At 38.0% G+C, this 23,737-nt stretch overlaps 1 protein-coding gene, 1 non-coding gene and 1 pseudogene across 2 annotated transcripts; 1 reads left to right on the plus strand and 2 right to left on the minus strand.

Moving 5' to 3' along the window:
- Positions 1–8,038: 8,038 nt before the first annotated feature.
- On the plus strand, positions 8,039–8,872 carry LOC148775600 (olfactory receptor 52D1-like; annotated as a pseudogene).
- Positions 8,873–13,295: 4,423 nt separating this feature from the next.
- Positions 13,296–14,255, minus strand: LOC148775601 (olfactory receptor 51L1-like). The gene has a single exon (XM_088843474.1). It carries the CDS (start codon positions 14,253–14,255, stop codon positions 13,296–13,298), a length of 960 nt encoding a protein of 319 aa, XP_088699600.1.
- A 3,378-nt stretch (positions 14,256–17,633) lies between these two features.
- On the minus strand, positions 17,634–17,705 carry TRNAN-AUU (transfer RNA asparagine (anticodon AUU)). Its single transcript has one exon. It is a non-coding gene; the product is annotated as a tRNA-Asn (tRNA).
- Between the last annotated feature and the right edge of the window lie 6,032 nt (positions 17,706–23,737).

A 23,737-nucleotide genomic window follows, 5' to 3' on the forward strand; every position in this document is an offset into this window, starting at 1 on the left:
ACTCATCTCACACGCTAGTAAAGTCATGCTCAAAATTCTCCAAGCCAGGCTTCAGCAATACATGAACCGTGAACGTCCAGATGTTCAAGCAGGTTTTAGAAAAGGCAGAGGCACCAGAGATCAAATTGCCAACATCTGCTGGATCATGGAAAAAGCAAGAGAGTTCCAGAAAAACATCTATTTCTTCTTTATTGACTAAAAGCGTGTGACAGTGTGGATCACAAGAAACTGGAAAATTCTGAAAGAGATGGGAATACCAGACCACCTGAACTACCTCTTGAGAAACCTGTATGCAGGTCAGGAAGCAACAGTCAGAACTGGACATGGAACAACAGATTGGTTCCAAATAGGAAAATGAGTACGTCAAGGCTGTATATTGTCACCCTGCTTATTTAACTTATATGCAGAGTACATCATGAGGAACGCTGGGCTGGAAGAAGCACAAGCTGGAATCAAGATTGCCGGGAGAAATATCAATAACCTCAGATAGGCAGATGACACCACCCTTCTGGCTGAAAGTGAAGAGGAACTAAAAGCCTCCTGATGAAAGTGAAAGAGGAGAGTGAAAAAGTTGGCTTAAAGCTCAACATTCAGAAAACGAAGATCATGGCATCTGGTCCCATCACTTCATGGGAAATAGATGGGGAAACAGTGGAAACAGTGCCAGACTTTATTTTTTTGGGCTCCAGAATCACTGTGGATGCTGATTGCAGCCATTAAATTCAAAGACGCTTATTCCTTGGATGGAAAGTTATGACCAACCTTGATAGTATATTAAAAAGCAGAGACATTACTTTGCCAACAAACGTCCGTCTATTCAAGGCTATGTTTTTTCCCATGGTCATGTATGGATGTGAGAGTTGGACTGTGAAGAAAGCTGATAGCGGAAGAATGGATGCTTTTGAACTGTGGTGTTGGAGAAGATTCTTGAGAGTCCCTTGGACTTCAAGGAGATCCAACCAGTCCATTCTAAAGGAGATCAGTCCTGGGTGTTCATTGGAAGGACTGATGCTAAAGCTGAAACTCCAATACTTTGGCCACCTCATGTGAAGAATTGACTCACTGGGAAAGTATCTGATGCTGGGAGGGATTGGGGGCAGGCGGAGAAGGGGACGACGGAGAATGAGATGGCTGGGTGGCATCACAGACTGGATGGATATGAGTTTGAGTAAACTCCAGGAGTTGGTGATGTATAGGGAGGCCTGGTGTGCTGTTATTCTTGGGGTTGCCAAGAATCGGACACGACTGAGCGACTGAAATGAACTGAACTGAACTGATCTGATATCATAACAACCTAGTTCAGATAGATATGATTAATATTAATTACATAAATAAATGTACAAACTATAAAATCAAATGCCCAATGCATAATCCATACAATGAATCCAGTATTGCCTATTGATTATAAATGAAAGACGTGTACAATGATAACTCCAAAACCTTACTGATTAAATTCAAAGTTTCTAAGTTTATAATATTTGTTAGAGGACATAAATAAAAGCAGAAGAGGAAGGAGGGAGAAGGGAGAAAGAAAAGTAGATAGAGTCAGTAAATGAAAATGCAGCCCAGCAGACAAACTGATAGCAGCCTTAGAGATTCCGAGCGGAGAACCAGCTAAGAGTGCCTGCAATCCCCAGAGTCTTGGATCTGAATGAACTTGTTATTCAGGATCATATCAAAAACAAGTATATTGGAGTTGGTTTGTGGACAAGACCCTGTTGTACATAGTTCCCAGGGTCAAGACTCAGATATTTGGGAGTTGTCCAGATATCTTAGGGAGTATGAAAGTAAATAAGTGCCCAGCCAATTACTTTCTCATGATAGATACAACACAGCCTTCTGCTGTCCTCACTTACTGGCCTAGCTGACATTATATTATCTAGCTTCAAGGGTTAAGAAGATGATGACTTAGATACATGGCTTGCTAGGATATCAAAGAAAAATTTTGAAAAACCCACACATTTATATTTTGTTAGCTATTTGCTATGCATCTGCATATGTTGCTAAGTGCTTCACATTTGACATCATGTGAATATGGCCCCAAAGTGGGTCTGGCTTATTATACACAATTTACAGAGGATGAAGTTAAGTCTCAGAGGACTATCCATTGTTAGTCATAGAATTATGACTACAGTATTTGCTACTTCCTTTTCACAACATAGTCTCTTCCTAGATCCCCATGCAGAAACAGGCTGAAACTAACAATGAAACTTTTATAAAAGTGCAGTAAGTTGAAGTCAGTTTCCAAACCAAAAAGATGCAGTTTGTCCTTTTCCTTCCTTGTCAACCTACAAATTAAGTTTCTCACACAATGTTTTTAAAAGAAATTTTAAAGAAAATAAGTAGAAAATATGTTCTACTCTAGTGAATGGATAAATTGTGGTATACGAATACAATGGAATGGTACTCAGGAATCAAAATAACTGAGCTATTAAGCCACAGAAAGGTATGAGAGAAACTAAAGTGTATACAGGAATGGAAGAAGTCAATATTAAAGGGCCACAATACTGTATGATTCCAATCAACTACATGACACTTGGGAAACAAAAAGCTACAGACAGAGAAAAAGATTAGTGGTTGTCAGAAGGGTTAGAGGGAAGGAGAAATAAATAGGTGGAATACAGGGAAACTGCAGAGCAATGAAACTTGTGTATGATGCTGTAATGGTAGATGCATGTCGTTTGTCAAAGCCCAAAAGATGCACAATAAAAGACTGAAGTACTAAACTATGGACTGTACTTAATAAAGTGGCAATATTGCCTCATCAATTGTAACAAATACATTAATGCAAAAGGTTAATATTAAGACAAGACTGGGTGGGTAGGGTTCAGTTCAGTTCAGTCTCTCAGTCGTGTCCGACTCTCCACGACCCCATGAATCACAGCACACCAGGCCTCCCTGTCCATCACCAACTCCCGGAGTTCACTCAAACTCATGTCCACAGAGTCGGTGATGCCATCCAGCCATTTCATTCTCCGTCGTCCCCTTCTCCTCCCGCCCCCAACCTTTCCTAGCATCAGAGTCTTTTCCAGTGAGTCAACTCATCCCATGAGGTGGCCAAAGTATTGCAGTTTCAGCTTTAGCATCAGTCCCTCCAATGAACATCCAGGATTGATCTCCTTTAGAATGGACTGGTTGGCTCTCCTTGCGGTATAAGGGACTCTCAAGAGTCTTCTCCAACACCACAGTTCAAAAGCATCGATTCTTCGGCGATCAGCTTTCTTCACAGTCCGACTCTCACATCCATACATGACCACGGGAAAAACCATTGCCTTGACTAGACGGACCTTGGTTGGCAAAGTAATGTCTCTGCTTTTCAATATACTATCAAGGTTGGTCATAACTTTCCTTCCAAGGAGTAAGCATCTTTTAATTTCATGGCAGCAATCAGCACCTGCAGTGATTAAAATAAAGTCTGACACTGTTTCCATTGTTTTTCCATCTATTTCCCATGAAGTGATGGGACCAGATGCCATGATCTTTGTTTTCTGAATGTTGAGCTTCAAGCCAACCTTTTCACTCTCCTCTTTCGGGGATATATAAACTCTGTACCCTCTCATTTTTTCTGTAAATATAAATCTGCTCTATAATGTGAAAGTGAAGTAGTGTCCAGCTCTTTGCAACCCCATGGACTTTAGCCTACCAGGCTTCTCCCTCCATGGGATTCTCCAGGCAAGAATACTGGAGTGGGTTGCCATTTCCTTCTCCAGGGGATCTTCCTGACCCAATGATCGAACCCAGGTCTCCCATATTGCAGGCTGTAACCTCTGAGCCACCAGGGAAGCCCGCTCTATAATGTTAATATGTTAATTTTTATATGTTAATTAACATATTTTATATGTTAATTTTTAAAAGCTTCATTTCAAAAGTGAGAGTCCTTCAAATATTATCACATTTTTCTTTCATTGAAACTTTAACATATTTCAATAAAGGACAATTGGTAATACGCTGACATATTTTAAAATAGCCTCAATAGTTTGTCACAATAGATGGTCATGTTGAAAAGAAGCCACAATATAGAAAATTCTTTATATTTTATAGTATGGGCTTTCCTGGTGGCTCAGATGGTAACGAATCTACCTGCAATGCAAGAGACCCAGGTTTTATCCCTGGGTCGGAAATATCCCCTGGAAAAGGGAATGGCTACCTACTCCAGTATTCTTCCCTGGAATACTCCATGGACAGAGGAGCCTGGGAAGCTACAGTCCATGCGGTCACAAAAAGAAGGACATGACTGACTAACACTAACAGGTTTGCATAATGAGTTGGAAAAAAGTGCAGAGTTGTTGCTAACAAGCTGTTCTGGGATGGAAAACTATCAGATGAAATTTAAAACTGGAAAATCCAGTTATGAAATATAAAAGATAAATTGTCAGTTAATGCAAATGTTGACTGCAGATCTCTGTTATAAAAGCAGTTGCTCAGCATCTAAAATACCCAAAAGACTTCTCAGCCCAGAGGTTATTCCCTGGGCTGTTTTTCATGGACATCTATGTATAATACAGATGCATCTATAAACATATATCTTTCTACACCCCTATTAGCTAGACATGATTTTTTGCCTATAACCTGGGAACATCACTGTGGGAATTCAAGATCTTCCTTTTTAGGGTCTAAGGGTTTAGAAAAACCATGCATCTAAAATGTAAATTAGAACAGTTTCAACCTTATAACTGTGGGTTCTGCAGGCCTGAATTTTAAAGCAGGCTTTCCATACTCATCATGTATGCAATGTGACCTTGAGAAAGTCCTTCAAAAACTAAGTTCCTTTCCATGTAAAACTGTGATGCTAAAACGACTACTTTATATGGTAGTTGTGACTGTTAAATTGGATAATTCATTTAAAGTGGTTAGAATAGAATTTAGGAAAATGCTGAGCACATTTTAAGGACTAATACTTGCAATTATTATTTTTGCCATTACTATTTTATTGTCCATTCCTGTGCTGATATCTGATATGTCTTCCATGTAAACCTGCTGACATTTTCCATGTGCCTGCTGTACAGCAAAGCCAGGCAGATAAATGAAACAAGACTTCAGTTTAGCAGCCTTAATAATATTGTGGCTATACCTCCATATTTTTAATGAATAGACATTCAAAAACCTCTCAGAGTTTTTAGTAAAAGTTCTTTTACTTATTCTATGGGTTTGCTTCTTGATGAGAAATTTTGTTTTTCCTTCCTACTGGAATTTCATGAAAGGGTTGGGACAGAGAGAGAGAGAGAGAAGGATCAATTTGTGCTGATAATTTGGTAATGTGCCTTAATTCTTCGATAAGTATTGGGATAATGTGAAAAGGACTTCAGTTAACTTAAAGGAGTACTGCTGCTGCTGCTGCTGCTAAGTCACTTCAGTCGTGTCCGACTCTGTGCGACCCCATAGACGGCAGCCCACCAGGCTCCCCCATCCCCGGGATTCTCCAGGCAAGAACACTGGAGTGGGTTGCCATATTGCTAGGTATCTTGAAATGCAAAGTAGTTTTCTATTTGCCAGACGGTGTCACAATCTCACGTGAAAAGTGAAGATTGTGAATTCCAAATTTTTTGTTGTTCTTTTTAGGTGAAATAATATTTATTATTCATAACTTTGAAACATGCTGTTTCAGTCAAATATTGTGAATTTACATATATGATGCCTTTACCAAAAATATTAATTTTGACTGCAAACATGACTGACTAAATTTATGTTTTATATGGGCTTGAAACATGGATAATTTTAAATTTGAGGGTTTTTTCAGAAAATGTTTTATAATTTTTGATATATTGAAAAGAACTGCTGCTATTGAGAAAAAGTTGCTGAAATTTGATCTTATTCTTTTGTTAGTGAATATAAAAATTGCAGTCAGTCTCTGCTCTTTCAAAAATTTTTTCAGTAATAGATAGTGAATAACATTGGGCCTTGACATTTTTCAGTGATTTTCTTGGTCAGAATGAGAACATTCTGTCATATTCTGAATTTTGTGTGTATTGATTTTATTTCATGACCCCTGAGAATTAGTCTTAAATGATGGTATGTTTGATATTATAATTTTTGTACAACAGTTTAAATGTCATGTTAATCTGAACATTGTCTTCAAGAGTTTAGATGAGGGGCAGATGAGTAAAACTTTTTTTCTTTATTGTAAAAAAATTTAAGCCAAAGAAAATATCTCAGCCCCTCAGGATTGAAACAAGAATTCAACTTTTTATGTTCCCTCCAATTCTATGTCAGACCACCCACCATTCCATCTCCTCCCAGTCAATCTGTCCACTGAACAATGGAATATTAATTCTCTACAATCTTCAATTCTACCAAGGCAAAGGAGAGAGAAAAATTACCTTTGCAGTATGTAAGAATTTATTATCAAATTACAGAGAAACACTATATACATAGAAATCTTAAAGACTCAAAAGACATACGCATAAATCACATAGTTATAACAACTGGCATTATAAAAAATAAAAATTTCATCTCAACATTTCTGATTCACAAATTTTTCAGAGATAAAAAGATTTCCCATAAAAAGGGAGCACTTTGCCAATGATCATTCAGTTATTCAGTAACTTTTCTTAGACCACGTCCTTCTACTTTACATTACTAAAATAAATACTTAAGACTTGACTCAGATGAAGGAAAAGTGCTCTTTTTCACTGTATTTACTCCAAGCCAGGCTTCAGCAATATGTGAACCATGAAATCCCAGATGTTCAAGCAGGTTTTAGAAAAGGCAGAGGCACCAGAGATCAAATTGCCAACATCCGCTGGATCATGGAGAAAGCAAGAGAGTTCCAGAAAAACATTTTTTTCTGCTTCATTGACTATGCCAAAGCCTTTGACTGTGTGGATCACAGTAAACTGTGGAAAATTCTGAAAGAGATGGGAATCCCAGACCACCTGACCTGCCTCTTGAGAAACCTGCATGCAGGTCAGGAAGCAACAGTCAGAACTGGACATGGAACAACAGACTGGTTCCAAATAGGAAAAGGAGTATGTCAAGGCTGTATATTGTCACCTTGCTTATTTAACTTATATGCAGAGTACATCATGAGGAACGCTGGGCTTGAAGAAGCACAAGCTAGAATCAAGATTGCTGGGAGAAATATCAATAACCTCATATATGCAGATGACACCACCCTTATGGCAGAAAGTGAAGAGGAACTAAAAAGCCTCTTGATGAAAGTGAAAGAGGAGAGTGAAAAGGTTGGCTTGAAGATCAGCATTCAGAAAACAAAGATCATGGCATCTGGTCCCATCACTTCATGGGAAATAGATGGAAAAACAGTGGAAACAGTGTCAGACTTTATTTTTTGGGGCTCCAAAATCACTGTGGATGCTGATTGCAGCCATGAAATTAAAAGACGCTTACTCCTTGGAAGGAAAGTTATGAGCAACCTTGATAGTATATTGAAAAGCAGAGACATTACTTTGCCAACAAAGGTCCATCTAGTCAAGGCTATGGTTTTTCCCGTGGTCATGTATGGATATGAGAGTTGGACTGTGAAGAAATCTGATCGCCGAAGAATTGATGCCTTTAAACTGTGGTGTTGGAGAAGACTCTTGAGAGTCCCTTGGACTGCAAGGAGATCCAACCAGTCCATTCTAAAGGAGATTGATCCTGGGTATTCATTGGAAGGACTGATGCTAAAGCTTAAACAGTAATACTTTGGCCACCTCATGTGACAAGTTGACTCACTGGAAAGGACTCTGACGCTGGGAAAGGTTGGGGGTGGGAGGAGAAGGGGATGACAGAGAATGAGACGGCTGGATGGCATCACCGACTCTGTGGACATGAGTTTGAGTGAACTCCGGGAGTTGGTGATGGATAGGAAGGCCTGGCGTGCTGTGATTCATGGGATCGCGGAGAGTCGGACACGACTGAGCGACTGAACTGAACTGAACTGAACTCTGACTCTTCTCCTTCTGTTTTTCATGTAATAGACTTTGGCCACATCTTTAGAACAACATCAAACTATACATCCACTCCCTTCACTGCCTTCTTGCTGACTGGTGTCCCAGGATTAGAAGACTTCCAAATCTGGATTTCCATCTCTTTCAGCTTCATGTACCTTTTGGCAGTAACAGGCAATGGCCTGCTTATGGCGATGGTGACCGGGATAGAAGCCTCCATGAACCCATGTATCTCTTCCTGGCCATGCTAGCACTCAATGATGTTCTCCTTTGTACTGTCACAGTGCCCAAAATGCTTCTTATTTTTTGGCAGTGCCCTTCCGTATCAACATTCCCTGCCTGTCTCATGCAGATATTTTTCATTCATGCTGTTTCTCTCTGAATCTGCTGTCCTACTGGCCATGGCTTTTGACTGCTATGTGGCTATCTGTGCACCACTCCATTATACTACCCTACTTACAGGCTCTCTCATCAGCAAAGTGGTCCTGGCTCTGCTGGCTCGAAGTGTGGCTGTGGTCACCCCTGGTGTCCTACTCATTCTCCGCCTGCACTTCTGCCAGAGCAACGTCATTCACCATACTTACTGTGAGAACATGGGCATTGCCAAGTTGGCTTGTAATAGCATCATCCCTAATAGCATTTATGGGCTCACTGCTGCTCTCCTCACCACAGGACTGGACTTCATCCTCATCTCCCTGTCCTGCTGGTTAATCTTGAGAACAGTTTTCCAACTGCCTTCTAGGGAAGCCCAGACAAAGGCCTTTGGAACTTGTGGAGCTCATACATGTGTCATCCTGATATTCTACACTCTGGCCTTCTTTTCCTTCTTTACCCATCGCTTTGGACACCATGTACCCAGGCATGTCCTTATCCTCCTGGCAAATCTCTACTTATTGGTGCCACCTACCATGAACCCCATTGTTTATGGGGTAAAGACAAAAGAGATAAGGATGCAAGTGCTAGGACTTTGTGCCCAACCTAAATGATCCAAGAGTAATAAAGCAACAAGGGACAGGGGAGTTCAGGACTGAGAAACAGGGTTAAATATCAAGTCTAAATAAATCTGAACAGATTTACTCCTGCAACATCTAAGCAATGAATAAAGCTTTAAAAATTTGTATTTCTAAATGTTATCTTCCTGATATTGGGTAAAAAGGAAGCTAACAAGTACTGCTCAAGTGCCATCAAGAATTATCTGAACATATTAAGGTAATGTGTCACTGTTGCTACATATGATGACATGTAAATATCCTTTGGATAATAAACAATGCCTCTTCTACTTCAATTTTCTATGGATAGGACAAAATGTAAACTCTATATATTCACGAATTCGTTTTGATTCCATTTTACCATAACATCCATAGGGCCCATAATATACACATAATTAATAAACATTTGTTGAATGGATAAGTATCTTAATTAGTTAAAAAAATGCTAATGAATTTATATAACAAACCCCCAATATATCTTATGCATTATATATGAACTACAATTTAAATATTTTATTTCCTTTCCTCTCAAAAAACTTTCCTTTAGCTTCCACAAAATATGAATTTCTTATCTCTTTTAATCTCTTAGTGTATTAAAGATTCTTTTGGTGACAAACAATAGAAATTACCTTTGGTTAGATAAAGAAAACAAAAAGCAGGATATTTCATGGTAATATTCTGTGGATGACATGACAGCCAAGGATAAATTGTATATCTATATCTTAGGTAGGATTAAAGTCAGCCTGCTGGAAGACCTCACCAGCAGGAATGGATGACTTTTCATTGAATTTGGTGACACTATCTGGTCTTAGCTACAGTGACTGTGGGATAAGATGCATAACTTCCCTATATTGGATCAGATTGTTCAACCTGGATCAAACTGTTATATCCCTTATTCTGATTTAATGGGAGTGAAATTGTGTCAGGGCAATTCTGAAGAAAAGGAAAGTATGATAAGTGGTCTGGATTCTGTTCACTGGATTCATTTGGCATGTTTATATTTATATTGGCACATGCAGTTGTCCTAGTTTAGCTCTTCCTACACTAAATATTCTTGCTAATTGCATTCCATAGTACCAGGACAAACTTTATCATCTATAAACTCTCATAACATAATTACTGCAAAGTAATTCCTTATCTCCACTAGAAAATATTCATCTCTTGATTTATAAAGGAGCTAAAATATTTCTCTGGAATCAAGCAGCAAAAATGTGCACCATGAACATAATAAAAATATATACATGGTCAAGTGGTTGAAGCAATTTGTCTTGAAAATATTTATATTGTTATTATTCTTTTTACAAATATATATGGCTGTTTCTAGATATTCTGTGTAATCACATACTTATCCATGTTATAGGTTTTTTAAAAGGAAATTATGTTTTAATATTTATTCAATTGAATGAGTGAATGACTAAGCATGCTAATGAAATATTTTGCAGCAAAATTTTGTAAGTAAAAAAAGCTAAATACTTAGATGGTGAAGTGGATACTGACATTCTCTGCTTTGATATTTTGCTTGCTATCATGCTTTGCAACAAAGGGCTTTCTGCAGCATAAAGATGATCAATGCATGGTCCAAAGATTAATATTTGACACAATGAAAACAATGTCATTGCATTTTTGCCTAATGATAGGGCATTGAAACACAATGATAAATTATTATTTGGCCTTCTAGATATCTTATAGATTCTTCAGGTAGGCAGAGAATGCTTTTAGAAGGCAAATAAATACTCATGACTTTATCAAACAATAGAAAGCAAAGATATCACTTTGCCAATAAAGGTCCATATAACGAAAGCCATGGTTTTTCCAGTAGTCATGTATGGATGATGGATGTAAGAGCTGGACCTTAAAGAAGACTGAACACTGAAGAATTGATCCTTTCAAATTTGGTCCTGGAGAAGACTCTTGGGAGTTCCTTGGGCAGCAAGGAGATCAAATCAGTCAATCTTAAGGGAAATCAACCCTGAATAACTCATTGGAAGGACTGATGCTGAAGCTGAAGCCTCAATACGTTGGCCACATGATTAAACAGCCAACTCAATGGAAAAGACCCTGATTCTGGGAATGATTGAAATCTGAAGGAAAAATGGCAGCAGAGGATGAGATGGTTTGATGGTTTCACCTTTTCAATGGACATGAACTTGGGCAAACTCTGGGAGATGGTGAGGAACAGGAAGGCCTGGCGTGCTGTAGTCCATGGGGTCACAAAGAGTCAGATACCACTTAGCGACCGAACATTACTATATATTACAATATGAGTAAGAGTGTCTCAGTTTATAAACCCATGTACAAATGAGATAGATGCTTAGATCATATTACTGTGAATTTAGGGAAGAACAAGAGTCCTTCCTCTTTCAATAGCACTATCTATTTGCTGGGACTTCAGCTTTCATTAAATTTTTAAAAACAAGATAGTATTTCTGTTCTCAATTCATTATACAAAATTGCGATCATAGCATAATACAAAATGCTATTCATTCATTTGCTTATTCAATGACTCATATCTTCACTGACTATATTTCGCTGGAAGAGTTATCTTAATTTTGAGACTATGTGTTTTCTGAATGTTTTTAGGAAAGTATATTTTACAAATATAATGTAAGTCATAATACATTTTAAGAAATATTAGAGGATAATAATATGTAAAGTCAAAAGTTGTATTGCATATTTAGATATTCATTTATATATTTTTTATTTGTGAGTGAAATGAAAAGTCTAAGATTCAATAGTTTAAATATATTTCTGTTAGCCAAAATAATGATAACATTTTTCATGTTTTGGAGCAGAAGCATTATAATAGATGTGTTCAGCAAGCAAACACTAAAAATATATTTTGAATTTGAAGGTTTTATAGAATGGCTTTAGTTAAATGCTATTTATATGACATACAGCAGATGATAAGGTTCACATTTTCTTCTAAAACTTATTTCTATTAATTTTATTTTTCTTATCTACTTAAGGAAATATTAAATAAGTCCGATGTTCATATATCTTGCTTTATTTTTACTTGATATCCCTTTGGTCAAAGTGAATATGTGGAGAAGGGTAATTAGAAATAGAATTAAGAAATAGGATAAAGAGGGATGGGGACAGACGTAATTGAACTAGGTAAAAGAAATAAGTCATGTGAAGACATCCTTAACATGCTTGACATTTGAAATGTAATTTTAAGTTAATAATACCGCTTTTGTTATATGAAATGTGGGCTCATGACAGGTAAAATCTTTCTCTTCAAGACTTTTTTAAAAAATCCAATAGAACTAGTTCTTCTATATCCAATGATTGATTCATTTCTTAATCAATTATGCATTCAGTAATTATTAAGTGCATAATTTAACTAAACTAGTGTTCATTCTCACAAGTAGCAAGCTGCATGAGACACAGTTCCTACAGTAGATAGAGTAAGATTTGAGAAAACATATTACTTATTATTAAAACCAATATACATACTGAAAGTTATAAAACATTCTTAAAATCTTTTTTTTTTCTGCTTAATTTACTTTTCTTTGAAAAAGTGTAGACATGAATTAAGAAATTTCAATGAGAAGTGTAACTTTTTTATGTAACTCTATGCACACCTGAAACTAGATCATTTGAGTTATATGAAAATAGTTTGTATGCTAAAAGAGTTTTGGACAAAAAGATTTATATTTTGTTTCTTGTTATCACTAATGTAAGTGGCTATACCTTAGTGACTTAGAATTTTTACATTTGAATACTATATCCTAAATTATTCTTAGATACATTTAATCCAATGGATTATAAACACTGATTTCACAAGACATTATCTCAGGGATTTCAAAGGTTCTGACTTGCAGTTTTCTGTAAGATTAAAATTATTTCTGAAAATTAAGTAAAAACAAACAGACTATGAAGGTTGACTGTTTCTATTCCTGGTGAAACTAAATTTCCTCAGAAAAGACTGAACACGTGTATAAATTCTAAAATATGCTACTGATGTACCATGAAGATAGATAAAATGCTGTGAGCTCTAATAAGCTCTTATATCAACATATGATTTTTCCAATCTTTAATAAAGGCAATTTCAGCAGATTTATAAACACATTTATGAGAGAGGTAATATAATAATCATGGACAAATACAGTATGTCAAGAAGCAAAAATAAATAAATAAACAGGGTTTAGAATCACAGTTAGGGTTCCACGATAGATGGAAATGATTTCCAAAACTCCACTCCAACTCTTTCATACTTAAAGGAGATTTATGAAGCACATGCCAAGTCAGTCTTTGTAACTCCAGTGGACATCAATTCTCTCCTTTAGATCTACTCTCAGTTCTATTTCTGTATATAAAGTAATCTTTTATTGGTAACTCTGATGCCAACATAGAGTATAGACATTTACTATATATTTTCACACTTAAGGTTGATGACATCATTGACTTGAGGACTTGTCTACATCACAGAAGAACTGATTCTTAGGGGGAAAAGCAGGTGGAGAATTCCTTGGCGGATCTGCTTGGTCTTTACACTATAGATGACTGGATTGAGCACAGGTGGAACTAGCAGGTAGATATGAGCCATGAAGATGTGGATGAGAGGGGATGAGTGTTTGGCAAAACGATGGACAATAGAGAGTCCAATCATAGGCACATAAAGAATAAGCACAGCACAGATGTGAGATGCACATGTGTTGAGGGCCTTAAATCTTCCCTCCTGAGATGAAATTTTTAATACTGAGTGAAGGATGAAAACATAAGACACAAAAATACCCAGAGAGTCCATTCCCCACAGCAAAGTGATCAGAACTAACCCATAGATAACATTAAACTTAGTGTCTGCACAGGCAAGGCGGATCATATCCTGATGTAGACAGTAAGAATGAGAAAGGGTGTGAGAATGGCAGAAAGGAAAGAAGGCCAACCGGGCCAGAAGTGGAATCATGGCAAAGGCACTTCTAAGCAGGGCTGCAATTCCAATTTTAGTGATAAGTGTAGGAGTGAGAATGGTAGCATATCTTAGTGGGTGGCAGATGGCCACATATCGGTCAAGGGCCATGGCCAAGAGCACAGATGATTCAGTGAAGGAGAAAGTGTGAATGAAAAACATTTGGACCACACAGGTATTGAACCGGATCTCCCTGGAAATGGACCACAGCACCCTGAAGAGTGATGTCATTGTGGGCAAGGACATGCCCATGTCAGTGAGAGAAAGCATGGCCAAGAAGTAGTACATGGGCTCATGGAGCCTGGGGTCTGTCCGGACAATATGTAGGATAGTACAGTTACCCATGATTCCAACAAGGTAGAGGAGACAGAATGGGATGGAAATCCAGTGGTGAAATTCCTCATATCCAGGGATACCTGTGAGATAGAAGGTGGAGGACAGGATATTGCTGGAGTTTGCAGTTGCCATAGGGCTTACTGTTAAACCATAATCCAGATTCACAATCACAGTCCAGAGGGGGAACAAATGAGATCAGCACCTGTGTCACAAAAACAGAATAAAACTTCAGTCTGTCCTATAAACACCCCTAGATTCACCCTCACAGTTTTGCTTTGTTTTTCTTCATTTCATTACTGAGTGCCATCAATTAAGAAAAACATTCACTTTTATAACCATAAGGACTTTCCCTTCTCCTCAGATGAAGAACTATTAACAAGCTGTCTGAATACACACTATTTCCTTCTAAAGACACTGTCCCCAGAGCAGCACACACAAAACCATTGTAGATTACGTTATTAATTTTATACTTTTCTTTAGAACAATCTTGGCCAGAGTGTCTGGTCTTATGTGCTATGCTGTGCTTAGTCGCTCAGTCATATCTGACTCTGGGACTGCATTTAATGTAGCCCTCCAGGCTCCTGTCCATGGGGGTTCTCCAGGCAAGAATACTAGAGTGGGTTACCATGCCAAAAGGGATCTTTCTAACCCAGATATCAAACCCAAGTCCCCCACATAGCAGGCAGATTCTTTACCGTCTGAGCCACCAGGGAAGTCCACTGGTCTTATACTAGCCCTGTAAAAAAAAAGAAAAAGACTTTCTACAATACTCCAGGATTCTTGCCTGGAGAATCCCATGGACAGAGGAGCCTGGCAGGCTAATGTCCATGGGGTCACAAGAGTTGGACATGACTTAATGACTAAAGAGAGACAGAGACAATGACTTATATGAATGTCTTCATCTGAGCTTTTTCAGCAACACTCAAATATCATGCAAGGCATCATTACAGTATTCAGGCAAGATTTGGTCAGGATGGTTCTTATTCTTACTAAACATAAGTTTGACTACATAATTGATACCACAGGGATGGTATCCACACATGCATGCTAAGTTGCTTTAGTCAGGTCCAACTTTTTGAGATCCTATGGACTGGGACCAGGCAGGCTCCTCTGTCCATGCGATTTTCCAGGCAAGAATACTGGAGTGAGTTGCCATTTCCCCCTCCAGGGGATCTTCTTTACCCAGATATAGAACCCACCTCTCTTAAGTCTCTTGCATTGGCTGATAGGTTCTTTATCACTAGTGCCACCTAGGGATTATATCTACATAGAGTCAACTCTAATATCAATATGTTCTGGGATGAGAATCTCCCTGAGGTAAATACAGGTTAAGATGATTTAGAAGAATATGTGGTTTTTAAAACTTTTAATTATAAAGTATATAATATATGGAATGTTAAGCAAACTATAATTGATTTTGAATCTGATTTGAAAGATTCAGAACATTCTTCCTCTTATGTTACAGAACTGATTAATCATTTAGAGACTGTTTTTTTTTTTTACAAAAAATTGCAAAACAATAGTTATAGGGGTTGTTGAGAGATTAGAAACTTATACATCAAAACAAAAATAAGAAAAAACAACAACAAAAGTAAAATGCACAAAAAAATGCCTACTGGCATCTGACCTTCACACTAAACCTTTTATGCTCAAATGAGAAAATATATCTTCCCCCACTAGATTCCAAGACATCTCTATATTAAGAAATGTGAGCCACTTCTCAAAACCAGTTTGCTCATCAACTGCCCCACCTCCATGCTCACCAAAATTTTGGTTTAAGAATTTAAAGCCTATGGGACAAATTACCTTCCTCTGTAAACTAATAAATCAGCATCTTCTGTCTTGGAAAGTCTTCTTTGATGTTCTGGGAAATGAAATCCCCTCAGTCTCCTCTAGTTCCATGTAAATAACCTTGATTACAGAAGATATTTCCCCCAATTGTTTAATAATTTTCTAAGAAATGCAAGATCCATAATCAAGACATCAAATAAGCAAATTCTAGAAACAAATTCAATCTTCCTGACTGTTCATATTACACTTAAGTTCTACCCACTTACTGTATAAACTGATACTTCTTATTACCCTGCTATTTAACTTCTCAAATTCCTGTCTATCCCCTCACCTTCCTGTCTAAAATTGCACTGGTTATTACTTTCAATGATCAGATTTTCCCATATTATCCCTTCTTTTTGTTGATTCTTTTCCAATTTCTATTCTATAATCAAAATTTGAAAATCTGGTTTTTATCTCAGTGCTTAGTGAATTCGGACCATTTTTCCAATTTTATAAATGTTCTCTCCCATTGACATGAAGTAGTAAACATGAAGTTTCATTGAAAACTGGAAGATTCCTGATCTAGAGGTCTTCTTTCATCATATCACTGACTTTTTTCTGAGGTTTTAAAGAGACAGAGATCTAACATCTCCCTTATGTAGAATCTGTTTCTCTGGTTCTCCAATCACATTAACTTAAGTTATATTCTGGTTTCAAAGTTTACTCACTTTAATTTAGGTAAAATGACTCTTTTATCTCTGTACAAAATTTGCCTCCTTTGTAAACTGAAGATACTAATAGTTTGATGGGATGTGCTAAGGTGAAGGAGATATTGCGTGTAAAATACTTGGTACAGAGCCTTTTCTGTGATGATGATAGTGATGAAAATGAGAACAATGATGATGACAACATCAACAATGATGATGATAATAGTAACAGCAACAATGACTGAAGTATAATGAGAGGAGGAAGACTAGGGGAGACTTTTAACTATTCTCCTCTGGAGGAAACACTATGAGTGGCCATCTTATAAGTGACCTAGATGCTCGGAGAAGTAGAAAGCAAACTGTATCAGTTTAATTTCCTTTTCCTCCACTAAAATTTCAGTATAGCAAGAAATATGAATTGTTCCTTAGTATTTTTTTCTACCCAGAAATTCCTCAGATCATCATGATGAAACTACATATATACATTTCATTTTAATCAGTGCCATTATCAGGGTGGTGGTAAGAAGAGTTCAAAATAGAATGAGAAATCTCACTAAGAGTAAGAATGAGTTTTGGGGGACTTCAGTGAACTAGAGCCTGAGTGAACTGGAATCTTCAGTGAACTGGAATATGAGCAGTCACATTAGCATTCTGCTACCACAATATAAATATTCATTACTCTCCATATTCACTAGTATCTGGTCCATCTATTATTTCACAGCCCCCATGTTTTAACTCCCATTTGATCTGACAGTCCAAAACCTCTTTGTCCTGATACTTCAATTTCAAATTCATTCACATAGCTTTTGATATCTTCCACATCCCCAGAGAAGGAGGTCAGTGGAGTTAGGTAATAAATTTAAAAATCTGTAAGTCTTAAGGTTTAGAGCATAATTAATAGAGTGGAAGTCGCTCAGTCATGTCCAACTCTTTGTGACCCCATGGACTGTAGCCTAACATGCTCCTCCATCCATGGGATTTTCCAGGCAAGAGTACTGGAGTCAGTTGCCATTGCCTTCTCCAGAGGATCTTCCCAACCCAGGGATTGAACCTGGGTCTCCCGCATAATAGGCAGACACTTTACCGTCTGAGCCACCAGGGAAGTTTTTAATTAAAAACTTTTTTTTAATTTAAATTTTTTAATTAATAGTTAATTTCATGTTAAAAATCACTGCTACATGGGATTAGAAGGAACCTATAATTTTATCTGCTATAATCCCACTCTTATTCTGGATTCCTCTTCTGTTATGTCTGGTAATATTCCTTTATGCTGTGTAAACAGTCATGTGCACTGACAGACAGGGGACTACTTGCCGTGAAAGTCTAGGGTATATTAGGCAAGTTCTATCTGAAAAACCTATGTCTGGCTTGAATCCTCTGTCTATGGGTATGGACAATAAAGATTTGGAGAAAGTATGAGCTCTAATAACCTGAGAACCTCTTCCTTCTCAAACCATTCCCCTGGTCCTTCTTCTCAGACTTTGGGTGTCTGCCCTGCTCTCTTTGATCTCTCAAACCCCCTCTGTATTTTCCTATTACCTCCCAGTTTTATTTTCCCAGTCATTACCTACTTGGTAGAATAGTTGCTCTTGTCATGAGTGACTGCTCTAACTCTCGAGGAAAGAAGGATGAGTTAATAAGTCTTCCTCCAGTCCTTAGAGATGTGAGTCCCCATGAGAAATTCAAGACTGCACCTGTAACCCTGTCTGTGCCACCCTTGTAATTTATGGCCCTTCTCCAAATCCTCTGTTTTCCATTCCCTAAATCAGTACTGAATATTCACTGGGAGGACCAATGCTGAAGCTGAAGCTCCGATACTTTGGCCACCTGATGCGAAGAACTGACTCATTGGAAAAGATCCTACACTAGGAAAGATTGAAGGCAGGAGGAGAAGGGGATGGCAGAGGATGAGATGCTTTGATGCCATCACCAGCTCGATGGACATGAGTTTGATCAAGCTCTGGGAGTTGGTGATGAACAGGGAAGCCTGGAGTGCACAGTCCATGGGGATGCAAAGAGTTGGACATGACTGAGCAACTAACATGCACATAGCCTTCTTGCCTTTGCATTCCCAAACTGCATTATCAGTTGAGTTCACCTTCTCAGTCATGTGCAACTCTTTGTGACCCCTGGGACTGTAGCCTGCCAGACTTCTCTGGCCATGGAATTCTACAGGCAAGAATACTGTAGTAGATTGCCATCCCCTTCTCCAGAGGAACTTCCCAACCCAGGAATAGAACCCAGGTATCCTGCATCTCAGGCAGATTCTTTACTATTTGAGCTACAGGCAAACAACCATGAAGGCTATAGACAGTCTCAAATACTAATCACCTTGATATCTGGAACAAATGTGGTAGTGCAACATGTGATTAAATAGTAGCTTGTATCCAGAATCTGGCTGGGTAATGAAGATATTGGTCTTCCCAGGTGGCTCAGTGGTAAAGAATCCGCTGGCCAATACAGGAGATGCAGGTTTGATTTCTGGGTTGGGGAGATCCACTGGAGTAGGAAATGACAACCCACTTGTATTCTTGCCTGGAAAATTCCATGGACAGAGGAGCCTGGAGGGCTACAGCACATAGAGTCACAAAGAGTTGGATAAAATGAGTCACTGACAGGCACGCATGCATGCAATAAAGAATGTTAGCTATGGAGTAGCCGATCGACTGAGCGACTGAACTGAAATGAACTGAACTGAACTGAGCCGATGAGAAGGACTTATTAAGGACTTAAACTGTTGAAGGACATAGAGTCTACAACTTAAAGGCTGGGAATGACTCTAGTTCATTTGGTATCTGTTACCAAATACTACATAAAAATGAAACACTTATGTGAGTCAACTCCCTCAAAACTATTACAATATGGAATATGTGAGAAATATCTGTTAACTTCCACTCAATTTTTCTGTACTCTTAAAATTACAATAAAAAATAAAGTGTATTTGAAAGATCATAAATAAAGTCAATGTGATCACTCAAATCTTGATTCTCTGGAGTGGTACTTTCTTCAATGTGTCGTTGAGTTCTTCCTGCTGAATAAATAGATTATATACATTGGATCAGATTATGAAGAGAAGCTTTCACTCAATCAATAAGGTTCCCTATATCTGTCAACAATATCGACTTCTAAATGTCTATTGGTGATTATACCGTGCAGCAGGGTTGGCATGTGGACTACTCAGGGTGAATAAAACTGTGTCCACCAACAATACTGACTTTTAAACGCTTAGTACAGGAACTCTTTTAAAAATGTGTTCTACTGTTAATCTTTGCAATTCTGGTCTTGAGATTGGTAATATTGGTTTAATTATAAGTCTTAACACTATCACTGATTCAATCAACTAAGATATTGTAGATTGCACATATGTCATGGCTTAGTAATCTTCAAGTATTTAAGATACCCATTGAGAACTGGCTCTTTCAGAAATTGAAAATAGAAGTAATTATGTCAATAGAAGCAATAGCTCTCATAATGAAAAATTACTTATTAAGAAATTCACCATCTTCTAATAGTCTATGAAAATATGGGCTATTTCTATCATACCACTAGAAACCCTTTGCAACTCCAAATTAACACATCTCTTATTGAAATTACCAGAAAAAGATTTGAATTTACTTGATTTCATTGGCACCAGATGCCTTATACTTTTCCTTATACTTACTTTTTAAATATGAACTTAAATCACCTTGGAAAATTCGGAACGAGATGGGAATACCAGATCACCTGACCTGCCTCTTGAGAAACCTGCATGCAGGTCAGGAAGCAACAGTCAGAACTGGACATGGAACAACAGACTGGTTCCAAATAGGAAAAGGAGTACGTCAAGGTTGTATATTGTCACCCTGCTTATTTAACTTATATGCAGAGTACATCATGAGGAACGCTGGGCTGGAAGAAGCACAAGCTAGAATCAAGATTGCTGGGAGAAATATCAATAACCTCAGATATGCAGATGATACCACCCTTATTGCAGAAAGTGAAGTGGAACTAAAAAGCCTCTTGGTGAAAGTGAAAGAGGAGAGTGAAAAGGTTGGCTTGAAGCTCAACATTTAGAAAACAAAGATCATGGCATCTGGTCCCATCACTTCATGGGAAATAGATGGGAAAACAGTGGAAACAGTGTCAGACTTTATATTTTTGGGCTCCAGAATCACTGGAGATGCTGATTGTAGCCATGAAATTAAAAGACGCTTACTCCTTGGAAGGAAAGTTATGACCAACCTAGATAGCATATTAAAAAGCAGAGACATTACTTTACCAACAATAGTCCGTCTAGTCAAGGATATGGTTTTTCCAGTGGTCATGTATGGATGTGAGAGTTGGACTGTGAAGAAAGCTGATCGCCGAAGAATTGATGTTTTTGAACTATGGTGCTGGCGAAGACTCTTGAGAGTCCCTTGGACTGCAAGGAAATCCAAACAGTCCATTCTAAAGGAGATCGATCCTGGGTGTTCATTGGAAGGACTGATGCTAAAGATGAAACTGCAATACTTTGGCCACCTCATGCGACGAGTTGACTCACTGGAAAAGACTCTGATGCTGGGAAGTATTGGGGGCAGGAGGAGAAGGGGACGACGGAGAATGAGATGGCTGGATGGCATCACCGACTCGATGGACATGAGTTTGAGTGAACTCTGGGAGTTGTTGTTGGACAGGGAGGCCTGGCGTGCTGTAATTCACGGGGTTGCAAAGTGTCCGACACGACTGAGCAACTGAACTTAACTGAACTGAAATCACTTTGACATCATCTAAGTTTGATATGATCAACGATCCCAAATTCAGAGGATTATTAGTCAGTGCAACCATATTCCTTTATCATGAGGTCTAAATATTTCTTATGTATACAATAGAGGGAAATAAAAAAAAGCAATTTCAACCTCTCATTGCTGAATTCTTTAGCAACCTAGGTATAAGCTCAATTATGAATGATTCATTCTGATGATGAGAAGGTAATGGGCAAATGTTCACATTAACGGGTATATAGAGAGCACTACCTAGACCACAAAGCCCGTGAGTAGATACAACTATGAAAGGAAGACTGGTTGCACTGGTTACAGGAAGGAGGGCATCCTTAAACTCTTTTCCATATCTGCTATGTTCAGTGTCCTGACCACAGTGAGCTGCCTCAACAGGCCACTTTGCCCTCTGCCTTCTGGTTTGATTCGATCAACAACAGAAATGACACAAAACAGGAATACAGAAAAACATACAGCTGGAGGGTTGACTTCCTTGATTTCCCACCAACCCTCACGGTGGTTTCCTCATGGTGGTTGCATCTCTCTACAGAAAGGGAAAACTCATGCTGAGTGTCCTTCTCTATATCCTCCTGTCCCTTCCGTTCGTTTTGTTCCGTCGCCCAGTCGTGTCCGACTCTTTGCGACCCCGTGGACTGTAGCCTACCAGCCTTCTCCGTCCATGGGATTCTCCAGGCAAGAATACTGGAGTGGGTTACCGTTTCCTTCTCCAGGGGATCTTCCCAACCCAGGGATCGAACCCGGGCCTCCCGCATTGGAGGCAGACGCTTTAACCTCTGAGCCACCAGGGAAGTCTCTTCCATACTTTGGTAAATACTTTTTTTTCCTCTTGACACTTTAGGACTAGTGGTGGCAGCAAATTCCCTTCTATAATACTATAATATATACATCATCTATATATTTATAAGACATACAAATAAATATTTCTTTTTGATTTTCATAAATCCTGCACATATATTTTCAATGACCTCCTGATGCCTTTATCAAAGTCCTTATGCAGTTTGAGAATGACTTTTATTCCCCTAACAGAACCTTAATTAATACAAAGGGGGAATTTCTATGTTATATACATGTGTACACCTTCTGTCAATTTCTATCTCTGTCTCTGGTTTATCATTATGACTATCTACAAGCTTATTATATATTCAAGTTTTAATATGTACAATTATCATTTTTTAATAAGAAGCTTAATGTTCATTTTTCGGTTAATCAGACCACAAAGTTGTTTTTTCTTCCAAAATGGGGGGGGGATTTAACTCAAAAACATCAGTTTCCCAAGTTTAAGAGAGAAAGCTTCAGGTAAATCTTTGCATATTTAGTTTTTCTACATATAACAAGGAGAAAAAACTGCAACTAATGAAGAGTAAGGAGAGGACAGAGTGCAAGTAAGCCTATTTATGAAGGAGAAAGATAAGACTCTTTTAGCAAGGGAAGCTAAACAAATTCCTTAATAAGCAACACACATATGACAGGTTTGCCCTGGAGCTCAGCCTGCATATAGTTAGGATGAAGAAATAATGCTACCATCATCTGTAAATCTTAATAGCACTTTTAAAATTCTTTTTGGTATTCTCCAGCATTCAGTGACCCACTTCGGTAAAAAATCTTTCTTCTTATCTGATTTAATTTCAAGGTATATTTTGGCAGAATTTTTTCTGCTTTCAATTCATTTGGAACTGCAGAGTTTGTTGTCTATTTTAATTCTGTTTCCTGAGTTTAGTTTACTTTTATAAAGAATTTTTGAAAATTATGGTTCTGTATAGTTTTATTTTTAAAGTTACTTTCTGTATTTTTCTGCTTTTCAATTATCTAGCAATTGTTGTTCAGTCATTCAGTTGTGTTCGACTCTTTTTGACCCAATGACTGAAGGCTTCACTGGCCTTCAATGTCTCTTGGAATTTGCTCAAACTCATGTCCATTGAATTGGTGATACCACCCAACCATGGCATCCTTTGTCATATTCTTCTGCTCCTATCTTCAATTTTTCCCAGCATCAGGGTCTTTTCTAATGAGTCAGTTCTTTGCATCAGGTGGCCAAAATATTGGAGCTTCAGCTTCAGCATTAGTTCTTCCAATGAATATTCCAGCCATACACTTGCATAAAATATTTATTATGTTTTTTGGCTTCACATAATTTAACAAATGGGGGTGGGGAGTGTTGGGGTGATTTAAAATAGTGTTTGTACAAAAATTGTTATGATTTAAATTTAAAATTAAATCTTTAAATTCTCTAATTGTCTTAGATCCATTTCTATTCTTTCATTAAAATGTGTACTTTAAGCTTAGCTGTTGAAAATGTCTTTCTTCTTATTTTCTAGGGAATTGTGAGAGACAGCAAGGGTGATGGGCAGTTACAATTCATGGTGATATGGAGGGAATC

The sequence above is a fragment of the Moschus berezovskii genome, chromosome 14 (genome assembly GCF_049115385.1).
Source record: "Moschus berezovskii isolate FMDL1 chromosome 14, NW_MosBer_1.0, whole genome shotgun sequence".
NCBI classification, from domain to species: Eukaryota; Metazoa; Chordata; class Mammalia; order Artiodactyla; family Moschidae; genus Moschus; species Moschus berezovskii.

Bases quoted from the DNA above. Each gene is read 5' to 3' on its own strand.
- LOC148775601 (XM_088843474.1), bottom strand. From the start codon at position 14,255: ATGGCAACTGCAAACTCCAGCAATATCCTGTCCTCCACCTTCTATCTC.